This window comes from Pezoporus occidentalis, unplaced genomic scaffold, assembly GCF_034315485.1.
Source record: "Pezoporus occidentalis ecotype Australia unplaced genomic scaffold, CSIRO_AGI_Poc_V1 ctg39, whole genome shotgun sequence".
Taxonomy (NCBI): Eukaryota; Metazoa; Chordata; class Aves; order Psittaciformes; family Psittacidae; genus Pezoporus; species Pezoporus occidentalis.
Window position 1 is genome coordinate 1,757,573 of NW_026915713.1, and position 20,469 is coordinate 1,778,041.

The window sequence follows — 20,469 nt, forward strand, 5'->3', positions numbered from 1 at the left end:
TTTAAAATAAACACCAAGCAAATAAAATAAACCTTATTATGCAACTGTATATAAAAATATAATGTTTTAATTTTCACATTCCCTCACAGTGAACATCACAGATTTTTAGTACAGCAGTACTAAAACTGCTTTGGACCTCCACCCCAAATAAAACCACAGTCAGATGTTGCAAGTGCCAAAGTCAAGAAAGACACTTCTAAAATTAAAAAAATGTTCGCAGTTTTGTTTTAGACAAAAACTGTTCAGAAAAATAAACCCATTTTCTTTATGCCAATTTTTGTCTGCTGGGTGTTCTTAGGCAAGTCATGCCATCTCTTTGTGCCTGCCTCAGTTTTACCATCTGCAAACTGGGGCACTCCAATTTCTTTGTATCTGTGAAGTAGAAGTAAAGATCTGCTCTTCCTGAACCAGGTGTTAGCCTTCACATTTGCTTTTCCATTACCTAACTCTCCCCAAAACAGTCTATCTCCATTTATTTCTCATCTCACAGGAGAATGACTCATCCCCAACATAACAGCAAAGAGCCATTTCAATTACTGTATCTAACTCTCTAATTCTTTAATGTATTATACATAGCGTTTATCTAAGCTTCCCAAGAATTCTACCCTCTTGCAACAGCTACATTACCCTCTTGAGCTTCAGAGTCCTTTGTAAGCTTTAGTGACAGCAAATAAATAACAGAGGTCAGATACAGCAACTACAAAGCTCCCCCCCCCCAACTCCAGGTAACAATCTCCCCTTTGAGGGATTTACATTACTGTCCATTACGCTGGTATCCAGCTACTTAAAAGATATGTGAAAGCAGTAAAAAGCTTTTAAATACACAGCAAATAATTAGGTTTTAGGTCCTTAAAAGAAAACAACCAAAACCAAACAAACAAAAAAGAAAAACAACGTAAAAGATTTACCTGGCCTGGCACAATTGTCTGTGTGAAAAGTTTATTGAGCTCCACAAGCTTGTTTGGTGTGATGTTAAACTTTAATGCTATGCTGTTTATGGTGTCCTGATTCCCAGCCTGAAGAAAGAGTTGAAGCTTAGTATACCATACTTAACACATTCAGCACAGCAGAACTAAAAGCATGTAACAAACTGGTTGCAGTAGTTTGATGATCTTAACACAACCTCTGTTTAACAGGTTACATGGTAAGCGAGCATCAATAAAAAGAAAAAAAAAATACACTGAACTATACAGCAGATATAATGGAGAAGTGTTACAGATGTCCCTCCTTTCTCATAAAACTTTAAAACAGAACCACCTTATTTAGAACTGGTTTGGCAAGTGGGAAAAGGACAAACACTGCAAAGTTCATTACACCTTCAGCAGTCACAGCGTTCAGGCATTTGTGCTGTTCTAGGCTGGGACAAATGCTCTGCATGATGGAGAGTGAGGTGCAGCTCCCACTAAGGAACCTGGCCACTCACACAGACTTTGTGGGCAGAGCAGGCCTTCTGAGCCACTGCCGCAGCATGCTGCCACCCTGCTTCAGCTTAGAGAAAGAGGTCTCATATCACCTCAGGACCAAGCACAGACCAGGCAGCTGACGACCCAAGCAGCACTGTGGAATGGAAGTATTTTTCAGGATAACAAATCAATTGATCTAGTAAAGAGCCACGGTGCAGGAGTAAAAATAGGACTGGCAGTTGCAAGAAGAGGCAGAGAACCTGGGTTGAACAGTAGTTCAGGATGTGAGCCTAGCCCCTCCCATGCAATGATATTTGGAGCAATCCCTACTGAGACAGGTACAAGCTGTAGCCAGTATTCATTTAGTGCTTTCAGTTTTGTGCTATTGGCCCCCTCTCAATCTCAACAACTCCATTTTCAGAAAGCAGACATGAACAAACCACACACTGATACTTACAGTGTATTCTATGGTACCATGGGGTTTCTGAGAAACCATTTTTTTCTCTTTCTTTTCATTGGTTTTGTTTTGATTGTCATCTGAAGAGGAAAAAAAAAGATTCAAGTATTCAAGTAATTGACTTTCATGGTGTTTGCCTGTCAACGTGCTTTGAAAAAAATCTACAGAATATTCAAATTTCAGCTGTGAACAGGAACAAGAGGACACACAGAAAATATCTATTAGACCTTAAAATTGCACTGCAAGGCAAGCAAAATTTCATCAAGTACAGCAGGCTTAGTAATCATGCAGGATCTCTGCAAGAATAATGTATACATAATACATGCTCCCATGGTTTTCTCCATGATTCCTACACAATTCACCTGTTAGATACAGGTACTTTGTGTGATGAGCTGCTATGAAGGCTGAGGTAGAAACCACCAGATGAATGTATGCACATACACTGCATCAGTACAACCACAACAAATCATGGTTAATCACCACTTCACCACCAATACATCATATTTAAGTACTACTTTAAACTCTGAAGGTAAAAGTATGCCAAGAGTCCTGCATAACAGGCTTGCATGCAGTACAGAGTCAAGAATCAGAATGCATAAAGCTTATTTAGAAGACATTTTCCATCAGCTGCAATATAGAAAACTCCCTGCACTTGCAAGACTCAAAAGGCACCCATGAACTCTCAGCAGTATGAGCAGGGCAGCTATTTCCAGTTCTTACTGGAGCAGAGGGCAAGCAAAGCCGAGGATGAGGGCCAATGCCCACTGCCCAGCTACCCCCAGCCCCACAAGGCTCCCCCTGCCCACCCAGAGCCCAGACCCATGTACCTGGGGGTGGTGAGGGTGGCACACAGCCCCAGCTCCAGGAATGGGGCTGGGGTGCAGTGAGGCTGCGCATGGCCACTCTGCTTGTCCAGCTTGCTTGCTCCTGGCCCCTCGGAAAGGTCCTGCTGCCAATGGCACGGGGCTACAGCCCGGCCAAGACAGGGAAAAGAGACAAGGCAAGGCAGGGCTCGGCCCGGCAATACCAGCACCCGGGGCCAGGAGCAGAGAGATGATGTGATCCTGGGAAGACTGTTCCTGCTCTCCAAGCTGGCAGCTCCAGGAGGAGATCAGGGAGGAAAGGATGGGGAATGGCAGCACAGGGCTTCTGCCTCGCATTCAGGCTTTGCTGCAACCTTTGCTATTTCCAGACACCAAGAGGCAGATAGTAAAAAGAAGGGCGAGGACTTGCCTGGCGCACTGTAATGTACACAAGAAGAAAGGAGGGGCCTGGAATCGAGCTGCACCTGACCCTTCTGCCGGCCCATTTCCACAGCAAGGTTAATGCTGGGGGCTGCCTCAGCATCTTCCAGAGGCTACATGGTCAGGGGCGGTCTCCTTCAGTTACCAGAGACTCACGAGAGATGAACACACATCAAAGCATTACTGCAGGTGTACATCCCACACACATACTACCTGCCAGGGATGTGGGCAGGAGAAGCACCATGGTTAGCAATACAAGAGACAGCAAAGATGTTTTTCCCACAATGTAAGAGCCGGAAAGCATGTAGAGACTAAACACACACAATTTAAGTACATGTGGATAGTACACGTGGCGTGAAGGACAGAGGTAGGATGAGGGAGATGAGGACGATGCTGGCTTGCCTTTCCCTGATAGCATTTTGGAACAGAGCATCACTCAATGATCTCAAACTTTTCACCTCTGAGAACAGAGACCCACAGTAAAACTTTTAAATATTTCCAACATTGTCAAACCATCCTCCTCTGATCAAAGTCAAAGCAGTCTGTGGTGAAGGATGGAAAAACGGGTAATGACAACAGTAATGACAACATCAGCAGGGCACAGTATCAAGCCACCAGAAACACAATGCTAACATAACAAAGATGCAGCAAATTTTTACATACAACTGGCAATATGGACACAATTCTGCCTGAACAAACTCCCTCATCTATGCACGTGTGCATTCATGCTATTTTGTGCTACAAAAGAGATACCACTTCAATTACTCCAGGTTAATGAGAACTACATATCACACCCATGCAGGCAAACTACCCAAGCTGCCTGTGACCTATCACTGGAGACTGACAAGGAGGGTTTATAGGTAGACTTCATCTTCTAGTAAACTATTTAGTCTAGCTGGAAAAAGTACACAAGTTTTCAGATATGTTAACCCTTGCTTAGCTCTGAAAGAGCACACAAGGTAGGAAACAGTTAAGAGCAATTATTTCATACTAACTAGACAGACATCAGTAAGACCTTGAGGTGGGGGATAAAGTAGCCTAGAGAGAGGGAGGTGGGGGGACAGATTTTGTAAGCCCACTTACTGTATATGTAGAGGACAAGGTCACAAATTATGCTCTACATGAGTGGACACATCAGAAGGGTGGGAAGCCTGGCTAAGCAAGCAAAACACCACAATACACTATTTCTCCAGTTCCATTATACTCTCTCAGTTCTCCTCTAGGAAGTCAAATGTTTTCTGACATGATGTGAAGACAACTAGCTCTAGTAGTAGTCCCAAAGGCACTCAGAGCACACGGAGACCTCAGTAACCACATTTCTTTCAGACATAACTTTAATTAAGAGACCCACATCTCTGCAGGCTTTAAAATAAATGCCGCTTCTTGAATAAATAAATGGCTACTTCTTGAACTTGGACATGTAGTGGTGAAGTGACTCACAGTTCTGCCTCCCAAGTTTCCCTACACATATACTGAAGATGGGACTGCACAACCATGAGAACCGACTAGGTGCTAATGCAAATTTGGTCACACTGCATTTTTTAGGGAAGGGGCAGAGTGGGTGTACTGAACCTCTCCATGATTCCAGGAAACATGTAAAATCAGAATTATGCATAAGCAGTAAAATCAATTAGAAGCACAAAGCCAAGAGAGAACAGGCAGGAAAATTCAGGCCTATTGAAAATACATAAGTCTAGAACAGGATCTTTTTCTGCCTTTATTATTGATATATTTATACTTAACTTAGTTTCCGAGCAGACTGCTCATATTTCATTTTGCAATGCTATGGAAAACCTTAGGGAAAAAAGAAAAAAATATCTAGGAATAATTTGGAAAGCAACTACTGAAGGATTACAAAAAAGAGGTCAATCAGTTATCATCCAAAAGACCTTGACACACGATAGGAGAATTACACCTCTTCAACTATGTAAATAGCTGTGTAAGTAGATAGAATAGGTCAAGAAGCATCAAAAGAACCCCAGGCTGCCCACAGCGACATGCAACGTGCCACTGCAAGACGGTACAGCAACATTACAAACTAACCTGTTGTTGGCCACCATCAGTGTGAGGTTTTGCAGTGCTGGCAGGGACACCCTGAACCTGCCTGACAGTTTCTGAGCCATCAGGTAGGCTGATGTCTGGCAATGCTAACAGGAATGCTGAAGTAAACAAGGGGCCAAAGGACTGACCACCACCCACACCAGGTAAACAAAGTCGCTAGCCCGAGAAAACAGAGGCAATGGCATACTTGGACCTGAAGTCCATTTTACTCATTAATCTCTGTCTTACCAAAGACTTCAGCATCATGTAAATACAGAATTTTCTTCCCCTCACTAGCTCCCTTGTCTTCTAGAAATCATGGCTTCCCCACAGCAGAGGAGCAATGGGGCACTAAACTGCACAGTCCCTTCAATACCTCCACACTGGTCCTACGCCAAGGAGCCCCACAGCAGCACTGCAACCACACTGCATAAGCAGTGCTTACTTTCTTGTACTTTGTACTTGATTAATTTCACTGAGCATCCTAACTGATGTTATTTTCAGGGTGAATAAGTAGACAGTCCTTATTCACATTCTGCATGCCACTCACAGTGTCACAGATCTCCAGCATTTTCTCTATTTCACTTTTTCGGTTTAACTAATACTAGCGTACTTTAGACTTTCCTATTTCTCTCATCACACAGGCTGTCCTTCTAGTTAGCTTTTCTTCCCCTACCCCATCTTTTCTGAGATGAAGGAAAACCAAACGCAGATTTTAAAATGAAAAAAAAACACATTAATTTGTGTAATGACATAGAATTTCCGTAAAACTGTAAGATACTAGTCATATTTTTCAACGCTGCCGAGTACGTCACTGCTGTTTTAGGACATTCCAGTCCTACGTCTCTATGACGGATTTGTTAAGACAAAATAGAACTATATTATCACAGTCTAGCAAAGCACCAGGATCAAGGAGTGAAAACCTGAAGGTAGCTTAAAAGAATCTGAAATGCAATAAATTCAGGGCAGAATGGCTATCACTTGGAATAACCTAATCAGAGTACTGATAAGAAATTAAGCAAATAAGGCCTCCTGGGGTAGTTACCTTATCAGTAAATGAGGCCTGATACCAACTATCTTGACAGAGAAGGAGTAGAATAAGTATCACTTAAGTCATTCTAGAGAGACACAGAGACCTAAAGAATATGAAAAAAAGTCCTGCTTGGGCTGGTAGAGAAGGAATACAAATCAGTTTATCTGAACAACTTTTTTCCATTTCTGCTTTCGAAACTGACATTTTCATAACTTTAAGCAATGCTGTTACATACAAGGTTGTATAGAGGATGATATAATTGTGTCTCCACAAGCACCTTTCTGGCTCTTCTCATGGCCCTTGAAGTGAACTGAACAGCATACACACTAAAAATATTAATTTTTAATAGAAAGTCTTTCTCTCAGCTCACCACCACAAGGGCCAAATCCCTGTTTTGAGATCCTCTGACATTCCAGCACTTCCCAGGTGCCACAGCAGCTTTCTAAGAAGAGATATTACCCCTCTTTTAGCCAGCTGCAGCAGCTGGGGTGCACATCAATAAAAATGTGGCCACCTGATCAGAGCTATCTCCCTGAGGCAACAAGTTAGACAAACATTTTCTGCTCAGATTTGGGTAGTGGATTGCTACCATGTTAGAGAAGAGAAAAAAAACCAAACCAAACAACCCTTCCCACCACCATCTTGGTTGTCTGGCTTTCTACCCTGCTTCCCTATTTTCCCCACAGCCTTCTGCCAAGCCCTCACCTTGCTTCTGCATATTTTTCCTCTACTGAATTATATTACCATTTGGCTTCCTCATTCTCTACTGCTGAAGTCACTTAAAACAAAAAGGCTGCTGTCATCTATCACACCACGCTTGTGCTCCTTCACTAGTGAAACTTCTCCTGCCATAAGAGAATAGCAATTCCTCGATCAATGCAAATCCAGGCACATGATTCTTAATTATCTATGCCTTAAACAGCTTTTCATTGCTCTCAATAAAAATTGATCGTGGTGATTCTCCACTAGAATAAGGAGATCACCAGAAAACACAGGGCCCAAACTAAAATGACAAGGAGTTCAAGGAACTGATATAAAAAAAGGTAGTACCTTCTGCTATACATAGGTCAGGTATTTTAAGGCACGTTTAAATAAGAATCTGGCTATTGACATTCATGCAATATTCATATACTGCGGCCTCTACATGAAAAAATACAAATATCATAAAACCACCACCACTCAATTTCGGAAGGATGTAGTTCATGCCCTTCAACTGTCAAGAGGAAAAATGGATATATTTCTGTAAAGAAACAGTGAGAGGCAGCCAACAACCCAGGGCTTTAGCTCTAAATCTCAGCTGGAAAACACTGTGACAGAAGTTGAAATATAGTGAAATTAGAGTATTACTGACGCTGCGTGTCTCCAGGCACCAAGAACACAGCACTGAAGAGGGGTAATCAGATGACTCTTTATATTGAATACTAGGGTCAGAAGGGAAGTTTTAAGGAAAGGATGCACAGTGCTGTGAGAAGGAGGGCATGCAGAGGATGGGCAGTGAAGCCAGAGGGTTCCTGGCATTTGCTCTAGGTGCTGTCTGAAGACACAGGAAAGATTCATGTCAACCAATAACCTTGTATCAGACAGAAAACAGACATACTTCTCCAGGTAGAGACCAGTACTTAAGAAACAGGTCATGGTGACGTTTGCCAAAGCACAGCAAGCCTGTAAGGAAAGTCATGCCATGAGATGCATGCGCCTTGTTGATGGAGACTGCCTCTGCTCCAGCTCCGCTGAAACTTATCCTGGGGAAAAAGGAGATGAGTGGCTCCCAGAGAGCTCTCTCCCACCTTTGTCCAGATGCAAAGCAGCGTATCTTCAATGTGAAATTTGGAGTCATGGGAAAGAAGAAAGGGGAGAACACAAATACACGGGCTGAAGGGTCCTTGTAGCCAAAAATAGGCAAGACAGGGCTATTGTGAGAGGTAAACAGTTTTCTCATAGAGCAGCAAATATAGGTGGGGAAAAAAAAAAAAAAAGAAAATCCAGAGAATTCTTCAGGACCCCAAATATACTCTTCACATTTGACAAGGATCAGGCTTTGCTGCTAAATACACATTAGGAATAAGTTAAGATATGTATCAGCTGGACAGGAGAATAGCCCCCAGCTGGAATTATCGTATCTGTCTTTCTTTACCCTTAAGTAAACCGGTTACACATGCTTTTCTTTTGTGCTGGGGAATATGTCCTACATGGAGCAGATGCTTTGTGTCCTAAGCCTCTCTGAGACCGACTGGGTGCGTGAGCAAACATCATCTCCAGCCGCCTGCGGATCAAAACAAAGATCACACTCCCTTTTGAGTTTCAGGCAGAATTGTAACACACACTGAGACTGTTTTTAAACAGCTGGTAAGATTTCAATACATAATTTTGTGTGTCCTTAGGGAATGTAATGCACAGAAATGTAATTATCTTGAACATCTCTCCAAAGGAGAGAGTGGTTTGGTGTTTCAAAATGTGAACGGAAAACAGGTAAGAGAAAGCAAACTCATTTCTGTTAGTCACATTGTTGGGGAACAGTTGGTATGATTTTAAAACCAAGTCCCCATGATGCATCTGGAATACTTCTGTAAGCAAAGTTCTTGCAAACACAACTGAACACCTCCTTACACAAGGGTGAAACACACGCTGAGACTAAGCAAAAATCTAATAATTGTTAATTGTATTATTAAACCGTATGTGGCTTTGCTTTTGGAAGAGATGTAACTGATGCTGAGATACTAATTGCTCCTTCATTTTGGGTAGGATTTGCATAAGTACTTGGGTCAAGTTTTCCTGAGCAATGTCGGGGTCTGAATTAACTGCACCACCACTCATGGAGATTTTACACTAGAGCAATCTGAAATTTTTACTCCTTAGTTTATTGGAATTGACAATTCACACTGCCATGCTGTAACACTAGAAAATGTTTGTTTAATCACCAAATGCAGGTAAAGGGTAGCGTCTGCTCAGATGCCTTAAGTTGAACACAACCTGTACATCTGTAGACCTTTGTGACTTAGCCAAGACTGTACAACTGGAGCTGAGCAAGAAACTTCACTGCAGAGGCAGTCTAACTTTATGTTATAAATCAGGTGTTTTTCAACTTGTACAAAATACATAATTCCCAATTTGTATTTGTTCAAGGCAGCTATACAAATGAAAGACAGAAATCTAAGCGGTACAGGAATTAAAACACACAAAAGGAGAATATTTCGGAGAACAGGGGGAAAAAATGTGAACAGCTCTTAAATTAGAGGGTATTTAGAGCATACTAAAAAACTGAAAGTAACCATACAAGACCTTGAGCTCAAAAGCAAAATCAGTACTGCTTATGTAGAGGAAAGCATTTACAGGATGAACCAAACTCCTCCATATGCAAATACTTGAAAGAAAACTAAAGAATCACATGTCAAGAGTCATTTGATTTCAGTGTAAGTGATGCAATAAGAAGAAAACCCACACAGCTGCTGACTTGACTTCAGCAAAGGTGCAGTGGCCTAGAAAATCAGTTTGGTAGCTTTTAAACATAGCTTACTTTTAAGCATATTTTACTTAAGGCAGAACCCAGGACTGAAGTTTCAAAGGACTTAAGTTAGACCATAAAGAAGTAAGTATACAGCTTTTGTGCTCTGTATTCCTCATTATTCAGCAGTGACAGTGACACCAAATTCTACTTCAGGGCAGGCACAGGGGTATGGTTTCAAGAGCCAAATGAATAGCTCCTAAAAGGAGAGTAGCTGTTCTCTCCTCACATCTCTTTCTACCTTGGACTCTGGCTCTCATCTGATCTCACAGAGAGATTACCCAACTGGTTAAAAATAATTATCTCAACCTTTTTCTTTGCTGGTCTAGTGAATTGACTCATTTTAACTTGTGGTCAGATAAATGTCAGTGCCAGTTCAGAGGGAGAGCAAAAATGTAGTTCCTAGCAGAGGGAGGAAGCAAGAGACCTAACTGTTCACACTGGGAACATCAAGCTCTTTGTGGCACTCAGCAGTAGTCTGAAACTATTGCCTAAGAAAACTATAGTCAGCAGACATACGGACATCGCCTAAATCTAGCTTGGGATGCTTTAAGAAATAATTTTTGAAAAGAAAGCCTTTTTAGGCATATGAAACCTATTTTTGACTTGTGAGGGACAATCAGAAAGATTCAGATGGCATAAAATCAATAGGTTTTAGCAACAAGTTGGTTGACAAGACAACAGTAAGGAGGATTAACAGATTTAAGAGGGAAGAAAGCACCCATTAGTTTTGAAATAGAGCTTGACCAGTTTAGTATTTGTAAGGAATTATACAATTACTATCTCTAGGGAATTACACAACTGTTACTACAGCAAAGAACAAGATACAAGCAGCTCCTCCAGTACCAGGAACAGATTGGTAATATAAGCATCATGGAATTACAAGTTATACATACTAACAGCAGAGTTAATCTTGCTTCTATTACTATTTCATACATTTTCTAGAGTGCTATTCACCATTAATCACATTCATATGTAAGGTTTCAGCCTAACCAACACTATTTCAAAATGCAACAGTATACAATTTGGATTTATTCATATTATGGTATAAAAACAAGTTTTCAGTTCCTCATTTCTGGGGAGTTTAAGTTTTTGGATTATGCTTTAAAACAGTAGACAGTTTCCCAACTTTTGTTTCTGCACATCCTGCATTTATGTACAAACTCTCACCCCATCCCAACCTGCCTAATCCTCCCAGAGTGAGGCAGCACTTAACCAAGCTGGTGCCAGCACTGAGGAAAAGAGAGGAAAAGAGAGGAAAAGAGTGAATGAGGTTGGGGGAGAAAAAGGGGATGAAAATAAAGAAGGGTAGGAGTGACTGGAATAACCAGCCCCATCACAGCTAAAGCAGTGGGGTGGCAGATCCAGGTCCTAACTCTATTCCACCCTTTAGAAAAAGGACAATTGTTTTCTCTTTTCATGGTCAATCCCATGTCTGTTATATGTTAGCACAATTCTTTTTCTGAAGGCTGCCTTTAGTTCCTACTGATGCTGCCTGGATACAGAGACGTGGTAATTTTAACTTGCATTCCACAGCCAGGTGTCCTTCTGCACACCGCTGCGTATAGACAAAGCAGTGGTGTAACAAAAGGAGATCTCGTTACATAAAGCTTTAAGCACAACATTCAAAAGGAAATCCACAGAAAATTTCAAATGGGAAAACATCTGCAAGTGCTCTCCTGCATTTTGCATATACAATCTAACTATACTTACTGTGGAAGTACTTGTAACCATGTATTTATTCTGGCCCTGGATAGTCACAGTGAAACTCTGACATGCCTGTAACAATACAAAGTGATGGCCATTTCTGTGATAGGAGCTTGTTCTCACACGCTCTGGATAACTATATTACGGTATCATGAAAAATATGGATATGATTTAGCGTAAGGTGTCCCTGCCCACAGCAGGGGGGTTGGAACTAGATGATCTTAAGGTCCTTTCCAACCCTAATTATTCTATGATTCTATGACTCCTCCTGATCTACTTTTCATTTATCACTAATAATTGTCTCTCCCCACACAAAAGATGGCCTGCAGCAATGGGTGTCTACTACTTAAAGGCAGCTTAAACAGCTACCAGCCACGAGTTCTACAGCTATTAGGGATATAATTACACAGCATGTAATTATATATGGCTGTTTTCAACCTTAGAAGTGCAAACACCAGCCAAAGCAAAGATGCAGCAATAGGAACTTCAGCATGGGCTGCTACTGGTGTGGGGGGTACGCATACAACAAGAACCCCAGAAGTGCATTATTATATCCTCCAGACTGCCTGGCAACAGCATGGTCTAGCTCCCCACTAGCATGATTAGCATTATAGAAGTACACAATGTTAAGTCAACCTTCCACAGAAATACCAACTTGCATATGACAATTCAGACCCCATCCAGAGTTCAGCTTTACTCACATAAAAGAAATTCAAAGATTCACACCATCTACTGTCACTTCTTCCAGTTTCTAGCTCAGGACAATTCAATCAACCCCAAGATCCCTGTGTTTGACAGTCCACCTGCAAAATATCCTGCTATGCTTGTGTGTTTCTGTAGGAAGAAGGTCCTCTTGGGTGCACTGATAAAGTGGAGCTACAGGACAAAATGCATTTTGTGCTTCACCAGACTTATCATCCAGTGGGGCCTTAGCTGCCATACCATCTCACAACAGAGACCACAGACTTCAAAGACAAGTCATATACACCCCAAAAGTTAGGAAGGTGAATTACATGAATGAACTACTTTCCCTGGACTTCTTTAAAAATCTGGGAGAAATTTTCAGTTTAATAAAGACAGTAATAAAGTACCTGATAAGTGCTCCCTTGAATAGCTTTTCCCACCATTATTCAGTAGAGTGCAGTGTACATCACCCATCACCTGCAGATGTCTACTCCATGCAGGTGTTGGTGCTACCAACTCATAATCAAGATCAAACTGCACAGCACAGCTGAAGTATGTCAATCTTTGAATGCTCTACAGAAATATGCTGTGTTACTGGGAACTGCAAGAAGCAAGGCACACATATCCCTAGATCAGAGAGACAAGGTTGTTCTTATTTTCTGTCACTTGCCCAGATAAGCAGTTTAGACATTTGGTATCTGTGTGGTCAAGAGCCCAATTCTTGTGCAAACTCTACATCCCATTTTCAGTGGTGTGGCAGATGACATTACCTGTGAACCTTGCTCAGATAAGTGTCAGTGCCTAAATTCACCTACCACAAAAGCACCACCATAAAATTTCTCACTGTCCACTGTATCAGGGACTCAGACACAGTACAGAGTGAGGAAAACCAGTCTAGCAACAAAGCAGGGCTGCGAGAAGGAATACTTAGGCATTACAGAAAAAGACATGCATGTTTTAGAAAACTGTTAACACTACACATGCTGTTTTCCTTCATTCATTTTGCTGCTTGAACACACAGCACCTTGACTGGGAAGGCTCTGCTATGCAAGTCAAGCATGACATCTCTTCAAATCACATGCTACATGTACTGCTTGTCTATTGGCTGGTGATTACAAAGTCATAGCTTTAAAATATAGATGAAAATCACAAAGACTCTAGAGATATGGGACATGCCCTACTTTTGTGTGCAGAGATGACATCAGCATCTGATGTGTTGCTGACCACAGCACTTCATCATATAGCTCCTCAGCTGCCACAGAAAAGAGCAATTCAGTTTATACATGCTACTGATCCCAAGTGTGACTTGCTGAGTCGCATCACAGACATTGTGACAGACTGATGAAATGTGAGGAAAAGTCAGTGTAGAAAGCTAGGAGCCAGTGTTACAAAATGAAAAAGGTGCGACTTAACTTCGTATTATTATTTAAACGCATGTGAAAGGAGTTCTGCTTTTCAGAACATTTGGGTGAACTTCTAACAGTGTATTTCACACACAACATGGGAATTTGTTAAAGAAGAGAAATTAAAAGCCTGCCTTGAGGATACCAGGCTTGAGTTACATAGACTCCCTGAGAATGACTCCCTCATGCCTCTGCTTGGAGACCAGAAGATCTGCAACATGACTTCAAATGCACTATCTCATGCTCCTTATGTACTTGACTTAAGAATATTCCTGTCTTAGAAATCTTACAAATGTAATCCTCATTCTGCAACTGCAAAGAGAATATTCTGCCTCTTCTCTGTGGGCAGAGATCCCCCAGAGAGCTACAGGGAGGCACTAGGCAGGGGGAGAGACTTCAGCACTGACATACCAGGGTGCTGCAAAGAACTGCTTCAGGTACCCAAGGCATGAGTCCTGGAGACCTGGGTGAGGGAAGAGGCAAAGGTCAACAGCCCTCCCAGGAAATGATGATGAGAAAAGCCTGTGGGAGTCCAACCCTTTCTCCCAGGACAAGACACACTACCAAAATCATCTCCAATGAGCTGCACATTCCCTGCAGCTATCCAGAGTAAGAGCACAAGACCCAACAGGCAGCTGGGAAAATTCAGACTACCTCAAACATGCTGAGCCAGGGGATCCTGGAAGTGAAGCACTCACTAACTGCACAGACATGTTTGCCGTCATTACCCCGGCAAAAATATGACAATTCTCTTCATTAATTCTCTTGACACGCTTCCCTTTCCCCTCCTGCACACAAACACCTGCCACATCCTGGCAGTGTGCTATGTGACCAACTGCTCCACAGCTTTCCTCCCTTCCCTCGAGGGCCACTTTTCAGAGATGTTAAGTGCATCTGCATTTATATATAATTAAGAACATAAATGCTCACTCTTCCTGAAGATTCAGGCTCTGGGAAAAGAGACAGCCCTTGGAAATGCATCTGGTTCTTTCAGCAGCAAGATCAGTTTTAGCTTATCAAACACCAGTCATGTTATCACCCTAGTCTGACCTCAGCAGAATAGGTCACAGGACATCACCATTTTAAATTTTACTTTAGTAACTGCTATAGTAGAATATAACTTTTAAAAAACACTGAACCCCAGTATTTTTCCCAGTGACAGAAATTCCACTTTCTAGTTTTCTGCCTCAATAATTACTGCTACTGTTAAAAAGGTGTCCCTGATTTCTAATCCTCGCTTGTTTGTCTCCTAAGCCTGCTCACCCTGCTAAAACTCTTTGCTATGATATTTTAATTACTTACACAAGTAATTTAGGGTAAAGCTCTGGGTCTTTTTTCCCCAAGAACAATTCTAACTGAAGGAGTCTCTCACAGCTTTCTCTACTCCCCCAAAATTTGCTTCCTCCCCAAGCTGTGCTGAACAGAGCTTGCAGTAAATCAAGTCAGAGAATCTGAGTCAAGAGCGGAAACATTCCCCATCCCAGCACCCTGGGTTGTGGAGGTTCAGAGAAGGATAACAGTGACAAGTAAAGCAATGAAACAGCTTACAGGTAAGGAATGCCAATGCTCCTCAGCCTGGAAATGATGGAAGAGGGGTATTTTATAGAGAGAGGAGTATAAAAAAAAAAAAAAAAAAGGAAAAGAAAAGAAAGAACCTTAGGAGGCCTGGAGATGGTGACTAGGTACTGACTGTTCAACTTCTATCTTTCCAGTTGAAACATACATTAGTTTACTGACTATCAGTGGCCAGTCTACAATTTGGTTTTATGTATCCATATAGCTTCACTTCCATCCAACATGAGACTTCAAAACAGCTCAGCCTTCTGTCTTAACTATGGGTTTTGAGGCAACTTGTGTGTTGACAAGCAGTACCTATGGATTACATACAAAACACCAAGTTTAACTTATCTTTTACTTAGTTTCACAACAAATGGGAGCTTATCCATCATGACAAGAATTAGAAGAGGATTCCACAAGCAACTTTAAGACATTTCCATCCAAATGTTGGGAAGTGCCAACAACATTACTTCTGGTACTTACTGCTCAGATCAAATTCTTCTGCCTGTGGACAAGGCATCCCTTCTGCTTGAGACAGTTTTTAGTAAACACCAATTAACAACTCAGCTTGAATATAACCTGGTGGCCTTAACCCTGACCCATCAGGATTTGAGATCATTAGTTCTTATTCCAGAACAAAGTGATCTGAAAATAGCTGCTTTTCAGTCATTTCTCCACCTCATTCTTTCCACATGGCTTCAGCAGCCAATGCCATTACACCAACTGCCTGAAGCTTCCCAACCAGCTGCTGCCTACTACAGTCAGTTTACACTCATATGTAAATTATTCCAAACCCCTTGTTATTCTACACAGGCAACTACAATCAAAACTCCTCCCTATGCTGATTTAATTTTGAGATCTTTATTCTGGAAGAAACAAATTATTTCCCTTTTCACCTTTTATCTCATTTTTGCTGTCTGAAGCCAACCTGAAACACAACGGCTAAAGCAAGGTCTCAGAACTTGGGAAAATTCAGATCCTGCTCCTCTTACATTGTATTAAGCAACTTAACACAACACTGAGAAGCCCAGTTTGTAAATCACTTGGATTACTCTAGAATACAAAATACTTTGCTCCAGGAATAGGGTTTCAAAATCAAGTCCCCAGAGATTAGGGCTGATTATAGTTAGCTAATTACCAGCGAGAATTTACATGAATTTTCTTATTTTTTTTTAAATGCACTCTACCTTTTTATGGCTAGCACCTTAAGTTCTCAGCTGCATCCTACTGCTGAACAACCACACCAGGTAGTACAAAAGACAAAACTAGGACTTGTTAGTAGAAGGAAGTTTCAATTTTTCAACTCAATATGTACTGAAAAGTCTACTTCAGATTAAGCCTATCTAGCAAATGACCTACTTATTAGAAACTATTATGCAACGTGGATTCAGTAGGTGCCCCATCTTTCTGTTAAATTTAAATTACCTATAGATTTTCTGTATTGCAAGCAACTTTCAATTTTGAAACACAGTAAGCACGGCTGGTGTCATGGGAGCAGCCTTCACTGGTTCTGTGCCAGCTGGGGCAAACCTCACCACATTATAAGTGATGAAAACTACTATGCTCTCTCTGTTTTATTCACTAATATTTGTTCTTGGCCAGCTACCCAGAACATTCAGAGGTTTGGTAACTGCATGCATGCAACACTACTCCTGTATCACCCCCTGCCCAAGTGGTGGCAGGGAAGACAAGTCAAAAAGGCATCAGTTTTCTGCCTCTGGATTCTGGGGAGATACTGTGGCTCCTCCCGTTCAACATGCAATGGTCTATCTCATTAAATGGGCATACACCATTTTCCCTCCCATGGTGTTTAGGACTCTCGTTTGTTTTGGACAGAAATCAGAGCTACAATAAGAGGAGGTTTTGTTAGCCTCACCTCCCACTCGCTGCAGAAATTGAACACCATACAGTGAATGAGAAAGGATGGCTTTATGATTAGAGAGAAGGACCAACTGAATTTTGTTTTGCTGATAAGACAAAAGTAGCATGTAACGTGGCACAGGTCACCTAAACCAAACTTTTATTTATGATGCATTCTTTAATGAAGACCAATTCCTCACATAGTGCCGATGGCTCGCGTCTGCAAGCAGAATCAGTGGAATCTAGGAATATTCTGCGCATCTGGTAGAAAGACACATTAGATCATGTTGGAATAAATATACAGATGAAATTCAGTGTTGTGCTCAACCCTAATTTACATCAAAGCACACTGGCTGCTTTCAGAAGGTCACTTTTTTTCCTGTCTTAGTCCCTTCAGTGCCAAACCACAATCACCTTTGCTCATTTTAGCAATTCCTGACAGGAATCCTGATTTCCTAATCTCTCAGGAGTCCATCTAACAGGTCTATCCCAGAGATGCGCATCCTGCCCTAGAGCAAATAAACTGGTGCTTCCAAGCTGTTACAATTCCACTGCTGGGTTCCCACAACTCACCTCATGTTTGTGAAAGTGTTTTAGAGCCCATGACACATGGGGGGAGGGGGGGGGAACAACCAAAACAATGAGAAGAAAAAAAAGAAAGAAGAAAAATAAATTCAAAGCTTAGCAAATCAGTATCTTCCAACAAAAACAGGCTTCCCACAGAGTGTGTCTGAATCAAGCAGCCAAGCTGCAGAATTAGGTCAACTTGGTTATCCCAAGAAGACGGGGAGGGAACCCTGGGCACTGAGTATAGCGGGCATGGTGCCTATGCAACCACTGCACAGTGGCAGACATCCTTGCAAGCTTGACAGCAGATTAGTGCAGTAACAACAGCAGAAAGGGTAAGACAAAGCTAAGAAGCCAACTATCACATAAACCAAGAGATGAAGCAAAAACAAGGGGAATGTTATTTCCACTAGTCCTCAGGAAAGAACAAGCTGTATCAGCACCCCTCTTGTTTTAAGGCAAGAGAACAAGGGCTATACCTGCAAAGCAATGTCTTCTAGGCTGAGATTTGGAGATTGAACGATAAAAATTATTCCAGAACTAGAGAGCCACTGAAGAACAGTATTAGCGCTAAGAGAGAAGAAAACATGAGGCTATACTGGAGAAACCTTCTGGCAGCAGGACCTGTTCTGCCATTTAGCAAAAGAAATGCTCAGCACCTCATACCATTAGGTTGTTTCTAACGACGCCACCACAGTGCCAGCAGATACGCTGTACAGCACAGTGATGGCTGGGAAGAGGGACGCTGGAGGATCTCTTTACAGCAACTCCTCCTCGGCTCGGCGGTGCCACCCGCCGGCTGCCGGCATTAACGCAGCCCGGTCCCGGGAGACCAGACGAAGAGCTCCTGGCTCCCCCACTGCCCTTCCACCTTCTCCACATCAGAGAAATCTTTTAAGCACTCCCTTTCCTGGAAAGGGTGGCAGGGAGCACTGCCACCTCCAGTTCTCTGCAGCTTTTACAAACTGCCTTATAAATCTTTCCACCGGAGAAGAGGGATTTACCAAGCCAAGAACGTCTTTCTGACACAGTATCAGCCCTTAAGGAGTCCATTAAAATGCATGACATTCAAACTGAGCGCAAGGATGTCACAGCATTTACAAATTCATAAAGCAAACACATTCACAAATTTTTAATGAAGGGACATGGTGTGCAAGGAACAAACTATAGTGAGATACGAAGTTCCTAGCCCAATCTTGTAGAACAATAAATAAAGAAGGATTTATAGTCCTGTGAAATATGAAAAGGAGATTATTCAGAGGACAAGGGTCTTCATTCTGTTACAGTGACAGACACAACCCTTGTAGTCTCAAAGCATCTTATGACAAGACCTCAATCAAGCCACAAAATGAAGTATGTATGCAATCATCCTATCAATACACATAACAGTATCCAAGACTGTTGCTACATCTAATGTATTCTTCTTGTGACTAAGAAAACTAAGCATTTTGGCAAAGAAGAGCAGAAAGCATTTAAAAAAAAAAAATTCAGTAATTTCTGCATCCCATTTTCTTAATGTTCTAGACACTAAGTCAAAGCTGGGTAATTGGGAAGAAACAACCATCAAACAAAACCCCAAGCCCTTGTGCAAACATACCTAGAAAAACGGTTAACCATAAGAAAGAGAGAGGGACTATTTTAGTCAGAGCACTTCACAAACATCAGTAAAGTGACAACTCAGAAACTCGTGTGGAAGAAAAAAACCTGCAGGAGATGCATTCCATAATGTTAGGTATGAAGACAGGTGTATACACACGGATAATCCCTCACAGCCAATGCATGTGAAAGCAGAACAGCAATTAAGAAAATAAAAGCCCTTACAGTGGCGGCAGTACCTTCCCACCACTGCAGCTAACACAGCTTCCAGCAGGAAAATGCTGACTGCGCCCCTTCTGGCAGAACTTGGCTCTGTGAGACAGATGGTTTTGTCCTCTGCCACATGCAGGTAAAGGCCGAGTATTTAAACAAGTCCAGTTCTTACAGGCTGCTAGGGGCATAGGGAGAGCTCTCAGACACTGCCCGGGATGCTCACAAAGGTAACAGCCTTCAGGAGAGTGGCACTAACAAACAGCTAAGCAGGTAACCACCACCCGGTATAGCTGCAGTGGACAGAGGCTGCTGTAAGGCATGCAGACTAATAAATACTATGGCAACTAAGGATTCCACTGAAATTACTTCATTTGAGAGCTGAACAGGGAACATAGAGCTACTGCACTTGTTTCACAACCAACTTTTTTCCATCTCTCTTTAAACTTTCACTTCCACAATTCTGATGCTCTAGCTGGGTTAAAGCCTTTACTTAGGAACAGCCAAAAGCAGGCATTTAAACAATAAGGGAGTCTCTCTCTCTACAGCTTTTGTCAGTTGGGTCTGCGCTCAGCCCAATAGCAGCATTAAATTACTGTAGCTCTCAACAGAAATTCTGTAATTCTGCAGAACCCAGAGGCTTTGCAGAACCATGGCATGATGGTTCAAACTACCCCCACAACGATGCCAGTGCACACAAAACATGGGAACACTTACAAAACAAACATTAGTACAACCTGAGTTTGTATTAACTGTTGGATCACAAGCCAAAGACAACCTGAAGAGCTTTACATTCTCCCTCACCAGCCCTGCCGCACTCTTCCATGAAAAGAGGGATGCCATCATCTTCCTTCTCGCTGCTGCAACTACCAACTCAGAGCTTTGTATACAAACCTGCTGAAACACTAGAGAAACACAATTCCACTACCTCACAAAACCCTAAATTCCCCTAGGTACAAGCAAACAATAAATCAGTCTTTTAGCAGAAGCACTTTAATAGGAATGCAACAGAAGTTTTGTATTTTGATGTATTTGCCTTTTTTAAAAATTACCATTCTACCAAAACAGAAAGCATTCACAGGTTCATTCATTAATAATTCTCCAGTTTTCCTCCACAGATTTTGTTTCAGCAACAGTGTAGGCAAGACCTGAGACAAACAAACACGTTTTCTCTTAACTTCCAAACTACTGATCTTGCTAGATTCA

General features: G+C 41.9%; 1 protein-coding gene across 7 annotated transcripts in view; it reads right to left on the reverse strand.

Annotated features, from left to right (window-relative positions):
- Positions 1 to 20,469, reverse strand: part of NCOA7 (nuclear receptor coactivator 7) — an 83,524-nt gene that overhangs the window by 25,241 nt on the left and 37,814 nt on the right. For all 7 annotated transcript variants that reach the window (XM_062632374.1, XM_062632373.1, XM_062632375.1 and 4 more), the window contains 2 exons: positions 1,861 to 1,940; positions 909 to 1,016 (listed from right to left, as the gene is read on the reverse strand). In XM_062632374.1, the coding sequence (XP_062488358.1) occupies positions 909 to 1,016; positions 1,861 to 1,940 (188 nt within the window). The remainder of the gene's footprint in view (positions 1 to 908; positions 1,017 to 1,860; positions 1,941 to 20,469) is intronic.